At 40.4% G+C, this 17,613-nt stretch overlaps 1 protein-coding gene across 1 annotated transcript in view; it reads left to right on the plus strand.

Annotated features, from left to right (window-relative positions):
• Positions 1-17,613, plus strand: part of ppp1r37 (protein phosphatase 1, regulatory subunit 37) — a 55,781-nt gene that overhangs the window by 33,232 nt on the left and 4,936 nt on the right. Inside the window, exons 3-12 of the mRNA XM_039823641.1 lie at positions 1,296-1,341; positions 1,473-1,573; positions 6,731-6,850; positions 10,366-10,516; positions 10,657-10,812; positions 11,917-12,029; positions 14,082-14,223; positions 14,315-14,481; positions 15,490-17,182; positions 17,291-17,388. Coding sequence (XP_039679575.1) covers positions 1,296-1,341; positions 1,473-1,573; positions 6,731-6,850; positions 10,366-10,516; positions 10,657-10,812; positions 11,917-12,029; positions 14,082-14,223; positions 14,315-14,481; positions 15,490-17,182; positions 17,291-17,367 — 2,766 coding nt within the window. The 3' untranslated portion in view covers positions 17,368-17,388. The remainder of the gene's footprint in view (positions 1-1,295; positions 1,342-1,472; positions 1,574-6,730; positions 6,851-10,365; positions 10,517-10,656; positions 10,813-11,916; positions 12,030-14,081; positions 14,224-14,314; positions 14,482-15,489; positions 17,183-17,290; positions 17,389-17,613) is intronic.

A 17,613-nucleotide genomic window follows, 5' to 3' on the forward strand; every position in this document is an offset into this window, starting at 1 on the left:
ATTATGACAATACAGATTTTTAGATGTGGCATTTATCCCATAACCTCATGTTTTTTTTGAGTCATGCATGAGGCCATGAACCCTCTGTACAACTAAACCATCATCAGTATGTTCAGACACACAGATAAGTGATGGTAGTGTGGTACGGGGGCAGAGGTTATTGAGTTCATGCTGAATGGGCTGGGCAGTCGACTAGAGAGAGAGGGATTTGCTGGTAAATAGTTTCGAGGGCAGCACTCTTATGTTTTCATGTTTGTACGGGTGGTTGGGTGTTTTACCAGGACAAGAGGTTAAATATCTTTCCACCTTTTGATCTGTGATGCTGTGTTGTCGGGACTACATCACAGGATAAATTACATGGTCAAGTTGAACACAGAGACGGACAGCGGTACAGATGGAACATGAAATAGTCGAGTGGAGGCACGTTTCGGCCATGTTTCCATCAGACAGGGTTAGCCCGCATTTATGGTGCTGGGGTGCACCGAGTCGTGAACACGTGTCGTTTCTACTGCTGTCAAAAAAAAAAATTTTAAAAAACGAAAGTTTTCAAACTTTTACTGCGTTTGGCTTTAAGTACTTTTTCAGCTTTTAACTGAATCTCTGTGGTTTGGAGTTTAGTGTCACCCTTACATGCCTGTTCATAAGCCCTATTTTTCAATTTACTGAATGCTTTCAGCAGTATCAGAGCTGTGTTAAGTGCTGATGTACACCAAATATTTCCTGCTGCTTCAGTTTTTTTCACAAGCGAACCACAGGGAGACTTTTATTGTGAAGCAGCTGTAGGAAATGCAATGTGTCGTGCGGTCGTCAAGGGAAACATCTTTTACCTTGCTATGCTGTCCTGTGGGAAACCATGCCAGCTAGGCTTGAATGGTCACAGTTAGTCATGGCTCAGCTTGCTGCAAGTATCCACAATCGAACAACACATTTGAAAAACGGCATCAGGAATGGCAGAGCCCTTCTTTATCTAATACACTGTTCCTATCAAAGTTGTCATCATTGGGACAGTATTCACATGCAGTAAAAAAGTACTTAAGTACTTACCAATGGGGCCAGAACTCAAAATACAGTGACACGCACCAGAGGTGAGTTGAGCAAACGTGTCCTGCAGATGCTTTTCCCAAAAGCAAGTTTATCTTAGTTTGCACACGATCTGTGTTTTATCTCCAGTACCAATGTATTGAATTGCCTCCTGTGTGATGTGTGAGCTTCAACATGTGAAAAGCAAAGTTTGCTTCCATGGGGTAATATACAAACTCAACTTTTACTGACACTGCTTCTTTTTGTTCCTGTAGGAACTGAAAGACCTGACTCAGCGAAATGAATGCTTAGATCTAAAAGGTAAGCACCAAAATAACAGCCTGAAAGTCATACTATAAATTCAACTTGTGGGAATCAACAGATACCATGCTTTTTTTACATTGGGCGATTCGTTTTTTACAAATTTATTATTTATCAACGTATGTCTTTAGGTGAGAAGCTGGACTACAAAGCATGTGAGTCTCTGGAAGAGATTTTGAAGAGGGTCCAGTTTAAAGTGATAGACCTGGAGCAGACCAACCTGGATGAAGATGTAAGAAGATCCTGCCTTTAAAATCTGTCTCTCTCTCACTCCCATCCTTCATTTCTCTCAGTGCAGCTAGCATACTTCCATCTTTCATCCGTAATTCATGCCTGTCTCTCTTACTCTTTCACTTGTTTCTTTCTGCCGTCAAGTCACACTGATCCACTTTTTCACTTTCACTGTACTGGCAGGATGTGGAGTGTCATGGGTTTTCTGATTACTCCAGATGTCCACTTGTGTAAACACCATTAGTGACGTTTGGGCTGTAGACACGCACAGAGACAGTGCTGCAGTGTGGAGCAGAGGGACGCAGGCCTTGACCACTTCCTTTCACACAGAACTCCAAATATACTACACACACACAAGCTCTGCTTGAGTCACATAGGACACGTTTCTTTAGGGTACAAAGGGTCACTTTAATTACTGCTCATTATTTTATTCCTGTCCGGCAAAGCCATGTCAGTACTTTCACCCTTTTCACCCAACCGCAGAATTGATTTAGCCCCCACTCTCCTGCTGTATTACACGACACTTGTAGATGGTGTGATAATTATAGTCCTGTCTTTAGAGACCTATTCGGACTTGAGGATAATTTTGGGTTGCTGTCACATTTTTATAAGTGTGCAGTTTGATTTTATTTCCATGAAAGTGAATATGAAATAAAGGTATCCTGTGAAGTTTTTGACCACTATTAGTGCTACGAGCAATGTCTTTAAGTCCCCATTTTGTTTGTATCATGTGGATGCACACAAGGACAACCAGGATACACGCCGTTGGTGGTTTTATACTTTATACTGTTTCATGCCAAAAAATACATAGAAATTCATCAACAAAGCCAAGGAAGAAGAATACTGCTAACAAGTAAGCATGGATGTCAACAATATAGTAGGGCTGTCAGCATTAACGGGTTAATCGCGATGTGATTAAGGGACGAGCGTAACGCATTCATTTTGTTTAATCGCATGCCAGCATTTATTAATTTATTTTACACTTCGCTGCACCGTTACTTATCATCAAGCTGCCATACTTCTTCCTGCTGCAGGCATGATGGAGAAAAAAGCAACACAATTCTGAATGTTGCTTTTTATTTTCCAAAACTCCCGGACGGCTCGTAGACAAGTCAAAAGCCATATGCACATTGTGTAAAGCCAAATTAAAATATCACTGAAGCACGTCAAGTTTGAGCTACCACCTACGAGCTAATTAACGTGACTCAGGTTGATGCTACCCACTAGCATGCTACCCACTCAGGCAAAGCAGTATTTTGGAGAGTGCTACGAGTGCTACTTGCCGACCTGTGGATGAAACCAAATCCCCAAAAATTACTACAGCTCTTGCGAAATGGGTGGCAACTAACTGCAGACCTGTCAGCATCGTAGAGGACTCGTGTGTTAAAGACTTACTACGGTTGGCATGTTCTAACCCGTCTCATTGCCGTCGAGGGGGACAGTAGTTTCACGCATACACAGCCTGTACGACACGGAGAAAGCAGCCCAACTGGAACGTGCAAACACTGTCTCATTAACCGGTGATCACTGGACGTCAGTGAGTAATCAAAATTATTTAAGAGTTACTAAACACTATATTGACTCTGGTAAGGATAGAGTTTTTTAGTTAGGTACTTGGAGGAATTGTGCAATAATGACAGATTCACACATTTTTCTTTTGTTTACAGTAAATAATAAACAAATACAAATCTTAAAGTCAAGTTCATAAAGTAACTTTCTTTGCATTCATTTGATTCCCAATCAAGATACACTGGTAAGAATTGCTTTCCATTGTTAATATGTACTTAAAAACAGTTCTGAACTGCAAAATAATAGAATTTTAATCATGTGATAAAATATGCGATTAATTGCGATTAACTATAGAAATTCAGTGATTAATCGCGATTTAAATTTTTTTATCTTTTGACAGCCCTATCATATTGGTTTCAAATTCTTTCAAAAATCTGCTCTGCAATTGTTATATGTGGAAGGAAATGCTTTCAGCACATTTGTTAGGCCTCAAAGATACACTGTCTAGTTTGGTAGAAAATAGTGAATTTAAAAACATAACCTAAAAACTCCACATGGTACCTTTTTAGATAGACTATAACATAGTGGGACAACGTCATGCTACAAACTGCTTCGAATGATTATCAGGCAGTAACAGTGCCCGTAACAGTGTCTTGATGGAGATCAGTATTATAAATAAGTGGTCCCAGCCCTATTTGTGTAGAGGGTGCATCTTCTCCTTGTGTTTGTAAAGGCTTTCCTTTGTTTACTCTGAGTTCCTCCAATGTTCTAAACTAATACAATTCACCCAACAACTTAATGATAATAAGAACACATTTAAATACCAGGTGTAAAGCAAAGACCCATGGATTGGATGTCATTATCCAGATGATGTAGCTAGAGACAGATCAGGTTATTTACCAGGAGTTGTCTACCTGGGCATTCTGTGTATATGGCTTATATGGTATAGGTCCAGCCTCACAAGATGGCATAGAAAAATGCGTCACTACGTCGAACTCACAAATTTCACTCTCACTCTGGAACTCTCAATTTTACCCAGTTGTACGCAGGAAAATTTTATTGTGTAATTTTACTTCACCTGCAGCTAATCGCAAAAATTGCAACTCTGATTTAGTTTTTAGTATTGTTTAGTTTTTTTTATACATAGAACAATATTGTAAATAATTCTTTTTTAACAGATCTTCGTTTTAGAAAATACACACACAGCTTACACACATGCACACACCTGAATGCAGAGTGACGTAAGCACTTTTTTCACCCAACAGGGAGCACTGCCCCAGAAGTATTAAGTGGTTGAATGATTCAGTGACTGAGTCACCAGAGAGCAGTGTCTCCGTCTAAGACAAGTGTCCCGCCTTGGGTTTAGATTAAATGATACGCTGAACGGAGAAAAGCATGTGTTGAAATGAGAAAAGGAAGTCGGGAGAACAGAGGAAGGTGGGATGGAAAAGGAATTGAAGATGAAAGTGAAATACATACAGTAGATGGCTAAATTTGGCAGAGCCAATGAAGTGACCCTCTTGTTGGGAATGATATGGGAAAATGAAAAGAGAATAAATTGTTTTAAAAAGATGTTTTAGGAAGTGTCGGGAGGAGCAGCAATGGGGAGCACTGACAGCCTGGCTATTATTGGGCTGGATGTGACTCCTCTTTCCCCACACTGTATATAAACACACTTGTGTTTACTCAGTAATGTTTCCCAGTATACACACACACACGCACACACACACACTAAGGAGAAAAGGCTATGAGACACGAGATGCAGCAGCCTGTCTGATTTTGTTACTCATCAGCCTCAGTGGAGGATAAACTCATACGCACATACTCCCATTTTAATCTGCTAGTCACATCCTGAAATTGGCTGCACACAGGAGCTGAGTGAAAGACCCGGAATCCACACATTTAAAGCTAAGGACCCAGTAACTCATTTTGCTGTTAAAATAATGCTTGGAACTTGTTGAAACTAGCATTTAGAGAGCGCAGACCTCTGCCAAGGCATGCCCTATTTCACAATGTTAATGCAGTGTGAATGTTCCCAGTCTGGAACTAACTTTTCAGAATATTCCAACACCACATAAAGGTAGCAAAAATGCCCTATTTCGCTATGTTCACAAAAATGAAAAATAATTTGTGTATTCGCCCTGTGATTTGGATCTGCTCCAAAATGTAATGGGTTCTTCCTTGGCCCATGCTACACCCTTTCACTTAGTTTCATGAAAATCAGGCCAGTAGATTTCCGTAACCCTGCTGACAAACCAACAAACCAACTAACATACAAAGGGACAAATCAAACCGAAAACATAACTTCCTTGGCGGAGCTAAAAATGCAGAATAACCAGACATTCACCACTCAGTTTCATCAACTCCTTTTACATAGTCAGTATATTAGTAATATATGAAAGGGATGCACTCCACAGCACTACCAAAACCAAAATGAGATTATAACACTCTGATCACATGAGTGTACTTTGGCTGCATCACCTGACATTTCACTTTAGTCCTTTACTGTATCTGCTCCTTTACCAAACAGGGTTTTATGCGCCACAATTGTTCCGCCTGTAATTAATGCTGTTCTTCACATTTATAACTACAAGAACCTAGCTGAAACGACAATTACCTAATTACTTGTTCAACATAAAATATATTAACTGTTTTTATACTTATATTTCAAATGTATATATTTATATAATAGTGAAGTGACTATTTTGGGGTTTAAACTGTTGGTTAGACAAAAAGATTTAAGCTTGATTTATGGTTCTACGGAGTCTCCACGCAGAGCTTTCGCCGTAGCTTACATAAGTGGCCTGATGTTTATACTCGTGCGTTGGTGTGTGCGTCGAGCCGGCGTGTGTGTGTGTGTGGGGAGTGGGTGATAGAGCGAGGGTATAGTATAGTATATAGTATAGTATAAATCAAGCTTTAGGCTCTGGGAAATCATGATGGGCATTTTTCCCAATTTTCTTTTTGGCTGATTTATGAAAATAATCTGCAGATCACTTTTAATGAAGAAATTAATCTAGAGCTACAATGATTGATGGGTCAGGCAACAGAAAATTCATTGACAACTATTTTGTCGTTTGAAGCAAAAATGGCAAACATTTGCTTTTCAAGCTTCGCTTTGTCGTATGTGAGGAATTAAAAAGCTTTTCAGTGTCATAAGTGACCGTAAACTAAATATCTTTGGATTTTGGACTGTTGATCTGACAAAGAAAGAAATGTATTACCCCATTTTCAACTCTTTTCTGATATTGATGAATCGATAGTTGAAATGATAATTGTAAGTTGCAGCCCTACTCTAAAATTGACTTCATTCAGTGTTGTTACATCTAGAAGATAAGAGCTGTTACACGGTTCATTTTCACATGTTCACTACTTTAATGTTCACTGACTTTTTATTTGCTGTGGACAGTAGCCCAGACAGATGTCTCTTTACCCCTACCTGAGGCAGCTTAAACACCTCAGCCGGTCTCACCTATTCTGAAGGACTGTTACCATGGCAACTACAGTAGCTGCAGACTATATCATGTAACCTCTCTTTCAGGGTTTTGGCACTGTGACGACTGTGAGATTTGTTTGAAACAGTTGGAGTTTAATCTGAAATACCAGAATGGTTAATATATCTCTCATATTCTCTGTCTGTGCTTCTCAGGGTGCATCAGCTCTGTTTGACATGATCGAGTACTATGAGTCAGCCACACATCTCAACATCTCCTTCAACAAGCACATTGGCACACGGGGATGGCAGGCTGCAGCTCACATGATGAGAAAGGTGAGAGATCATCCTCCCCTACAGTGGAAAACATTGTGTACAGGGAAAAAGGACAAGATGGGAATAGGAAAGGATTTATTAATAGATCAACAAAACACTCCAAAGAGCAACATTTTAAAGTATGATCACTTTTTTTCCCAACATTGTAAAAGACATTAACATGTACATTAAAATAGTTAACACAAAATTAAACAATAGTCCTAAACTACATTACTGCAAACTAAACCATAATTTAAGATTCCACATAATACACCTAAATACAACAAAAACGCCAAATGAAAATGTCATTAATAACATAAATAAGTCATATTTGTGTTACTTCAGTGCATTAGGTGTCACAAAAAGAATAGATATGATAATAAAAACTAAAAAAGTACAAAGACCATAAAGTGCAAGTAGTAGAAACATGAGTAAAGTCCAATGAATTAAAATTGCCTTCATGCATGTAAAGATGTGCCTCGTGCCTTCGCAACAGGAAAATGGCATTAGAGGCATGCCATTTTAAAAGTCCTTTTTGTTTTTGTCAACTTGATATTTGATAGCAGGCTGTTCCAGCACAAGTATATAAATAATGGAGTATTAAGAAGATTACAGGCTGAATTCTGACAGAATAAACAGGATGATGGCAGTTTTGAGAGAGAGATGAACAATAAAAGTAATTATTTTTAAAATAAAAAAGGGTGTGGTGGACTACACTGATCTGAGTGTTTGTTGTCTTAAGTGAGAAAGTTCTTCAGCCTTAAGACTAAACTGTGTGCAGTATTTCATGTTATGCGTGATGTTTGCCCAACAAATAGGGTGTTTGGTCTCAAATACCACTGACATGTATTTTCCTCTACTTCTGTAATTGTAGCTTTGTGCCCAGGGGCAAAGATTGATCTATCCACTGTTTGTTTTTTTATGTCTGGCTGAACTTGTGTCGTGCAGCGCTGCTGTCTTCTGTCAGCGCTCCGACATAGTGGTGGACTTTTCCTCACTTGCTCATCCAAAGTCTTGCATGTGCCCTTTACGGTGATCTTTGACTTCAGTCTCTACTGGGAATGTTTGCCAAACCACAAATTACTTTGCAGCCTTTGTTATTAATATTGTGGCGTATTTATTTATTTAAATTTTTTTTTTTTTTAAGATTTGCTTTATTACTACACCTAGAGGGAAAAACAACAAATTCTTAATCACTAATGATATAATTACTGTTTTTACAAATATTTATGAGCACTGCAGTTGTCTTGTAATCACAACTGTTACTGTGAGAGCAGCTTATTCCTCTTTGGATCAGTGTTTGTAAAAGGCTTTCCCTTTTCTACAAGCCTCCGGTGTCTGATGATCAAAAAAGAGCTGTCTGGAGACACCAGCTTGTAGATTGTTTGTGTCGTAGCTTGTCAATAAAAAGTCGCAGTAGCTAATTTCAGCAAAGCCCAAAAGATCTTATCACACTAACTCTTTGACAAGTGTTTGTCCCTGAATCCCTGAGGTGAGGCCTGGGATAAAGCAGATGAAAACCAATATTGAAGTGCATTTGTCTGGGTGACAGTGTCCATACACGTCATCTTTGTCATTCACATTTGTTTATTTGAGGATCATGTTTTATGTATGGAGTCTGATGAAGCTCTTAGCTGGTGTTCATCGGTTTACGACAGTAGCTACATGTACAGTACAGGCCAAAAGTTTGGACACACCTTTTCATTCAATGCGTTTCCTTTATTTTCATGACTATTTACATTGTAGATTCTCACTGAAGGCATCAAAACTATGAATGAACACGTGGAATTATGTACTTAACAAAAAAGTGTGAAATAACTGAAAACATGTCTTATATTCTAGTTTCTTCAAAGTAGCCACCCTTTGCTCTTATTACTGCTTTGCACACTCTTGGCCTTCTCTTGATGAGCTTCAAGAGGTAGTCACCTGAAATGGTTTTCCAACAGTCTTGAAGGAGTTCCCAGAGATGCTTAGCACTTGTTGGCCCTTTTGCCTTCACTCTGCGGTCCAGCTCACCCTTACACAGCCTGGAGGTGTGTTTGGGGTCATTGTCCTGTTGAAAAATAAACGATGGTCCAACTAAACGCAAACCGGATGGGATGGCATGTTGCTGCAGGATGCTGTGGTAGCCATGCTGGTTCAGTATGCCTTCAATTTTAAATAAATTCCCAACAGCAAAGCACACCCACACCATCACACCTCCTCTCCATGCTTCACAGTGGGAACCAGGCATGTAGAATCCATCCGTTCACCTTTTCTGCGTCGCACAAAGACACGGCGGTTGGAACCAAAGATCTCAAATTTGGACTCCTCAGACCGAAGCACAGATTTCCACTGGTCTGATGTCCATTCCTTGTGTTTCTTGGCCCAAACAAAATCTCTTCTGCTTGTTGCCTCTCCTTAGCAGTGGTTTCTTAGCAGCTATTTGACCATGAAGGCCGGATTCGTGCAGTCTCCTCTTAACAGTTGTTCTAGAAATGTGTCTGCTGCTAGAACTCGGTGTGGCATTCATCTGGTCTCTAATCTGAGCTGCTATTAACTTGCGATTTCTGAGGCTGGTGACTCGGATGAACTTATCCTCAGCAGCAGAGGTGACTCTTGGTCTTCCTTTCCTGGGGCGGTCCTCATGTGAGCCAGTTTCGTTGTAGCGCTTGATAGTTTTTGCGACTGCACTTGGGGACACATTCAAAGTTTTTGCGCAATTTTCTGGACTGACTGACCTTCATTTGTTAAAGTAATGATGGCCACTCGTTTCTCTTTACTTAGCTGATTGGTTCTTGCCATAATATGAATTCTAACAGTTGTCCAATAGGGCTGTCGGCTGTGTATCAACCTTACTTGTGCATAACACAACTGATGGTCCCAACCCCATTAATAAGGGAAAAAATTCCACTAATTAACCCTGACAAGGCACACCTGTGAAGTGAAAACCATTTCAGGTGACTACCTCATGAAGCTCATTGAGAGAACACCAAGGGTTTGCAGCGCTATCAAAAAAGCAAAGGGTGGCTACTTTGAGGAATCTAAAATATAAGACATGTTTTCAGTTATTTCACACTTTTTTGTTAAGTACATAATTCCATATGTGTTCATTCATAGTTATGATGCCTTCAGTGAGAATCTACAATGTAAATAGTCATGAAAATAAAGAAAACGCATTGAATGAGAAGGTGTGTCCAAACTTTTGGCCTGTACTGTGTAATCACAGCTAAAATTTCCCTCGGGATGAATAAAGTATCTATCTATCTAACAAGAGGTTATAGGATTAGGACTAAAGATCAAAGCAGAATGTTTGTTTATATGTGTGTTAGCCAGATGTTATAGGTCATCTACTTTCATAAAGTCCACAAGACAATCTCATCTCAAAAGGCCATTTTTACCTTGTTTGACTATACTCCCTGTCCTTTATAAATGTGTTATTTTATTGGCCTTAGGAACACAAAGATTGTTTTTATCACATAATGAGGACATCATTGCACACACTGTTTTCCCTGCATACCAAATTAATTGTATCTCTGTTGGTGTTTCCCTGTCAGACGAGCTCCCTGCAGTATCTCGATGCACGTAACACTCCCCTGCTGGACCACTCGGCTCCCTTCGTTGCACGAGCACTCAGAATCAGTGGCAGCCTGGCAGTCCTCCACCTGGAGAACGCTGGTCTGTCTGGCAGACCGCTCATGTTACTGGGTAAGATGGGCAGAGCGGTTTCTCTTTTCAGCCCCGCCTTCAGTGTTGGAGATTCCTATTCCAAGAGTTAAGCCCTCTATTCATAACATTTTGTTTTTCTTCTTCCCCCACCTTCCATTATAATTTGTTTTCCTGGACAGCTACAGCTCTGAAGATGAATATGAACCTGCGGGAGTTGTACCTGGCAGACAACAAGCTCAATGGCCTGCAGGACTCGGCCCAACTTGGAAACTTGCTGAAGTTCAACTACAACATTCAGATCCTGGACCTGCGCAACAACCACATCCTAGACTCTGGTACACAGCAGTGATAGAGTGCACACACTACACACATACTGACTGCAGCATTATTGTATTATATTCATTATAGTATGTTTTCTCAAGGTTGGGCTGTTTTGTTGAAGAAAACCCTCAGTACCTTTCACAAACTCCAATAAGATGAGTTTATTGATCAATGTGGGGAAATTAGGTCATCGCAGCAAAAGTACTACAAAGAGAAATAGAATAAAAGCAATGCACATATTGTGCCAAGGTATATTAAATACTCATTAAATAGTCTGCATATGAGCATGTGTTCAAAAAGTATTGTGGCATGCTGACTAGTACAAACCAGTAAAGCAACTGGGCCCTAATCTCATATTTTCAGAAGGTGTAATTTACCAGCTGCAGCACAGAGTTGTTGTGTTTACAAAGAGACGGTAATGAATTGAGTTAGATCATCTGCTAGCTGTGTTGAACATGATAGGCTTGTTGGCTGTTTTAAGCTCAACCACAGTCATATGTTTGATCATTTGGTTTTCATTTAAATTCAGAATATGATTAACTGACTTGTTTGGTTCCCAGCTCGAACAGTAAAGAATTACATTTTACCCTTTTTGTTTTGTTTATGACAGATTATCATATTTATATAATTGTCACCACTGAATACAGTATAGTGCCATTCATTTGGATTAAACAGCATTACGTGGCCAAACAAATATCCCTGTTTAGAGGTCTGCATAACAGACTGACTAATGAGCTAAAAATAACCAAGTCTTGAAAAAAAATGTGTTTCTTGCTTTGCGTTTCATACAGTATTTTTTCCATCTATACTTGATTAATAGATGCACACACAACACAAAACTCATTTTAGCACTGAGCACTTCCAGATGCAAATACACAGGGTCAGGGATAAATTCATCTAAATATATTGTTTTCCTCTTCTTCAGAATAATACTTGTTACAGTAAATTAGGTTGTTTTTTGCTTTTAGGACAGCTTGTAAAATGCAATGCAAACACGCTGTTGCTAATGCATCAGACCGCCTTGAATTAGACATTTTATGTTTATGTTTTGTTGAAACTGGGATATTTTAAAGTTAAATACAAATGTACTAACTCTGTCTCTCTGTTTGTCATCACAGGTCTGGCCTACGTGTGCGAAGGACTAAAAGAGCAGAGGAAAGGTCTCGTCACTTTGGTGCTATGGAACAACCAGCTCACACACAATGGCATGGGCTACCTCGCTGCTGCACTGGTACATACACTCACACACACTTATCAGAGGTTTTAAGAGAAAAACAGTGGCAGTGTGTCAATAACAGCTTAGGCAGGGATAATTCAAATTATCAATCAAAATGGACCTCTGCTGTTTGTTTTGCCTCTTTGCTCCTCCTATCTGGTCATGTTCGTCAGCTGGCCCTCAGCTTACTTCCACATGTACATGTTGTACTGTAGCTCAGTCTCGTCTACACCTGGTATGACTTTTGTTTATTTAATGGCTACAGTTGACCCAGTAAAACCGAGAGAGGGTAAGGATGATCTGCTAAAGACAATATTTGAACAAATGATTTATTCATGAAGCTTTTCAACCACTTTAGTGTCTGAAGGACCTAAAACAAATAAGATTAACAACTGTTTCATTGTTAGATGAATGACTCATATTTGCATTTCACTTGAGAAATCGCTGTCCGATTTCTTTGTGGGAACTTGCATGTGACAGGTGTGTAGGTGAGAGATTATTGAAATGCGTAAATTGGTGTAATGACGTCTGGTTTGACTGGATTTCCACGTAGGCACCTCGTAAATGCAGCCTACATTTTGTGCAGTCATATTTCGCTCTGTGAACAGATGTGAGCTCAAGACGTATCTATCAAGACATTATCTTCACACTAATTGTTCACTCAATGTTTTAGTCATTACGGCCTCAGTCTTGTCAGAGGAAGATAAACCTTTTTTCTGCTGTTTTTTAATGCCTCTGCGCCGGCGACAGCCGTGGCCAGAGGCATTCTATTTTAATTTTCATTTCACACAAATGTCTAGTAGGATACAATTATGAAGTGATGACATTTTATATCTAAAAGGTCAAAGGTCAAATTTACTGTGACATCATAATGATGTGCAAAGGCACTTTTCTGGCCATTATTCAAGGCCATAACTCAGGAACAGAAAGGGAGATTATATATATATATATATATATATATATATATATATATTATATTTATTTATTTATTTATTTATTTATTTATTTATTTGGTTGGTTGGTTGGATACTGAATTGGTGAAACTAATCTTGAAACTGTGGCGATTGTATATATCTTCTGTGCTGCCTGGTTAAAGATGTGTGTATGAAGCCTCCATGTTTCGCCAAAACATTATCTTAATACCTTTTTAATAAATTCCTTCAAAGTCATCCCTACATATATTATATGAGTCTGGACAGACATGGATGTAAACTGCAACCTGACTGATTGGCCGAAGCATACAACCGTGAGGTGGAAATTTTAGTTTTGTGACTACATAAAATTGTTTACAAAAAAAGCATAAATACTATTATTGAGTTACTATAATATATAATCTGCAGGCTGTTTCTTGCTCACATTACTGTTTTATGAGATTATTATTTTTACTACTGTAATGACCATAACTCCTTTTTGTTCAATATGAGCAGTGTTATAGTGAAGCTTGCATGTTGCTCATGTTTGACGAGCTGATAACCCTGAATTTAGCTTTAATTTTAATCATATTTTTCACAGAAAAGAGTTGTCCTTAAATAAAAAAACAGTGGTGTGATTAAGTGAAGATTTATGAACAAATTGTGCTGTTGTGGTTTTAACATATGTCACTGTAACACACAACTTTCATTCCATTTATCAGTGATGCATATGTTTGTGGATAAACAGTTACTGATATTATTTACTGGTTCAGTCTGCAATATGTCTGTATTGTTCATCTAATGTCCTAAAACCCTCATGCAGATAAAAAGACATCCCATGACTGCCTGATTCATAACCCCAGATATAACCACAGTCTACTTGATCGCCATTGCCAGAAAAAGAGAGAGGAAAAATGCCTGTACACTGACAAAATAACAAAAGAAATAGAGATTTCTTACATAATGAAAAAGATGTTAACATAAATAAAACTGCATGTTTTAGGTCTCAAACCACCCCAAGCACAGCTTTGGCACGCCAGCTATTAAGACTTAACTGCACTCTCCCATTGCTAAAAGAAACACTCAGTTGTATTTAATAAAAAACTAAAAAAAACTATTAAACATAATATCTCTGTTGTTTCTCTGCCTCCCTCAGCCATGCACCCAGAGTCTGGAGACTCTGAACCTCGGCCATAACTCTGTGGGTAACGAAGGAGTCCACAAGCTGAAAGACGGACTGATTGGGAACCGCTCTGTGCTCAGACTGGGCCTCGCTTCCACCAAACTGTCCTGTGAAGGTGGGAACTATAACTTTTTTTTTTTTTTGGAGGATTTTTGCTGTCTTGCTGTCTTTTTTAGACTCCTGTTTCTTTTTTATCTGTGCTATAGGAGCTGTGGCTGTGGCTGAATTCATCGCTGAGAGCCCCAGACTGCTGCGCCTGGACCTTCGAGAGAATGAGATCAAGACAGGTGGACTGATGGCCCTTTCACTCGCCCTAAAAGTCAACACGTCTCTGCTGCGTCTCGACCTTGACCGGGAGCCCAAGAAAGAAACTGTGAGCATGGAGACGAGGCATGGGGAAGGGGATAGAGGAGAGGAAGTAAAGAGACTAATAATGCATGGATTTCTCTTTACCCTACATTTGGTGCCTGCATATGCGCTTGTGATGCATGTATGGTTGACGCAATCATACATTCTTGGCTGTCCACTGACCTGATCCTCGCAGAAATGGGCAGATTACAAAAGAATAAGTCTGGTGATATCTTTTTTTTTTTTTTTTTTTTTTGTCAAATCCCATGGAAAAATACCAAAACTTGACCTCTTTAATCAAAGCCTGACATATCTTATTCCGCTGTGCTCTATTGTTGTCCCAAGACTGTTAAAAACACATCCGCGCACCACTGATAATCAACACTAGTTTAGATTGAGTAGATTTAAATTTATTGTCCCGAGGGATATTTGTTTTCACAACCAGTACACAAAATCTTCATGTATGCATTCATTCTTTGTGTCCGTAAGGCAGATGGTTCAGGGCTGAGTAAATCCCCAATACACTGTCCTGCTGTTGCAAATACTCAAGAGAGCACCATAACAATTAAAATTATCCCCATAAGATGCACAATTTACTCCTGTTTGAGTAACTTTTGCTTAGAACAACAGTGCCCAGCTGTTTTTAGGAATTTTTAGAATTTTTTTTTTAATGAAACTATTTATTTTATATGACCTGTTTTTTCAGGAATGAATGGCCTTCGTTCTGAGTGCTACAGAGAGATGGACTAATGCAACTAATTACATTTTTCATTGGCTTTGTTGACCATTATTAAAATACAGAATAACACTAGCTTTAGCCTTTTTTTATGATTCTTCGGAGCATTGAATCATGCCTTTATTAAATAGCTAACAGTGGAGAGATGACAGGAAATGAGAGGAGAGAGAGAAACAGCAGCCTGAAGAAAAGTACTGACTCAAAAGAGATTGTAGGGATTGCTTTAATTTAGTTGTGTTTATTCTGAAATTCTTGGGGTTTATATCCATGTTTGGGACGTGCTTTTTTGTCTTTCAGGTAAAGAGCTTCATTGAGACCCAGCGCGCCCTGCTGGCTGAGATCCAGAATGGCTGCAAGAGGAACTTCATCCTGGCTAAGGAGAAGGAGGAAACAGAGCAGAAGATGAGGCAGTCAGCATCCATGGCTGAAATCGCCACAGAGGATGGGACCACAGAAGAAGAGGAGGAAGAACCAGCAGCAGAGGAGAGAGGGGACAAAGGGGGGAAAGAGGTAGAAGAAAAATGTGAAACGCCAGGAAATGAAGGACAAACAAGCAGCGAGTCAGGAGACAGCAATGAGACTACCATTCCTGAAATGATCCTGGAGTCGGACTCAGACACTGAGGATGAGGAGGATGAGGAGGTGGTAACAAAGTCCTCTTCCACGTCAAACTCCTCCCCTCGCTTAAATCAGACTGCTCCTCAAATCCAGACAGGGGTTGCACAGCCCTTCCTCAGTGCCTCGTGTACATCCTCAACCCTGTCTGCCTCACCTACTGGCAGCCCGAGTGTCATTTCCGGCATCACCGTCACAGAATCTGCAGTTCCTCGTGGCACCCCTCCATCTCCTGGTCGCTGTATATCTGTCTCTAGTCCAGGGAGGGGTCACAAGATCTTCATGGTAACTCGGGTGGAGAGCCCCCCTGAGCAGCTACAATTCCAGATGAGTGCACCGGCAGCTCCCAGCCAGGCTAAAGAGGCCTCAAAGAAGCCGGTAGACGGGAGCGCACCCACGACACAGCCGACGTGGCCACCGCCCTCATCTCAAACACCTACACAAACACAACTGACACAGGCGGACTTGAAGGAGAGCTCAGCTGCTCCGTCAACAGACTGTAAACTCAAAGATCAGAGTCCTGTAGCACACTTAGAGTCCGCAGTAAATACTACACTAGAGCCACAGTCTACAAGTCAACCCACAGAGGATGCGACAGCTAGCACTTTAGACCCAGAATTGACAGATCCAAGTCAACAAGCACTAGTCCTGCCATCAAACTCCTCATCTGCGCAGGCTGTAGCATTTCAGCTCACTAAGGAGGTAATGGAGAGCATTAAAAGCCCCCAACCCAAGCCCACTTGTGTTGAGGAAAAGAAGGAAGGAGAGGAGGAGGAAGGTCTTATAGAAGATTTTAGTCAAACCCAGACTAGTATCCCTGCAGAACAATCGCAGCAGCCGTTAACAATTGCTCTTGAACAGCTACAGGATGAGCTATCAACTGCATCAGAGGAGAGCCAGTTACCAAACCAAACAGAAGAAGAGGAGGCCCTTCCAAAAGAGGAGAAGCAGGAAGCGCCAGCCGACTTGTCAGAAAATGAAAAACCCAGTTTAACAGAGAAAGAGGACAGCCAGCCAACCCAAGAGGAACCGTGTCCAAAGCAAACGGAGGCAGATGAACAGGCAACAGAGCCTGTTCTCTCTATCCAGACTGATCAACAGGAACCATCTGTCACTCAAGGTGGAGCTCAGGAGTTAAATCCTCCAGCAGGAGAAGCCTCAAAGAGTCCCGAACCAGCCTCGACCGAGTCTGTCTCCCCAGTCAAAGACGAGGATTCACCCGATGAGAGCTCTGCAGATGAAGACGAGTGTTTTGCCGAGGATCCGGAGGAGGAGATAGTCGGTTCAGCTTTACCCAACGGCCTGAAGCCTGAGTTCTCCCTCCATCTTCTGGACGCCGAAAGCCCCAAGCCCGGCAGCTGTGTGATGGAGCACGGTGAGTCACTGTAACCACTGATCTCTGCTGATTTTTTTTTTATATATTAAGTTGGTTTTAGGTGTGAAAATCCTGTTTGGTAATGTGTGTGATGTGTCCATTGTGTAGTGAGTGTCAGCTGTGGACAAGACCTGGAGGAGCTGCTGCTAGAAGCCAGTTTGGAGACGGGGAGAGACGCACCATGAGGTGCACCATGAGGTTTTGAGGTAAACCATTTGTTTTTATATATATGTGTGTGTGTGTGTGTGTACACACACACACACACACACACACAATAGATGAACACAAATCACAAGCAGAAATAGATTCATCATCATATTGTTGACGTCAACTTGCAGAAGCTACTTCTTCGAAAGCACTTTGTCTTCTTCATGCTGAACAACTAGGTCTGAATATAAAACTCCATCAAATAAAAACTAATTTCAACAATT

The sequence above is a fragment of the Perca fluviatilis genome, chromosome 2 (genome assembly GCF_010015445.1).
Source record: "Perca fluviatilis chromosome 2, GENO_Pfluv_1.0, whole genome shotgun sequence".
In the NCBI taxonomy this organism is placed as follows: domain Eukaryota; kingdom Metazoa; phylum Chordata; class Actinopteri; order Perciformes; family Percidae; genus Perca; species Perca fluviatilis.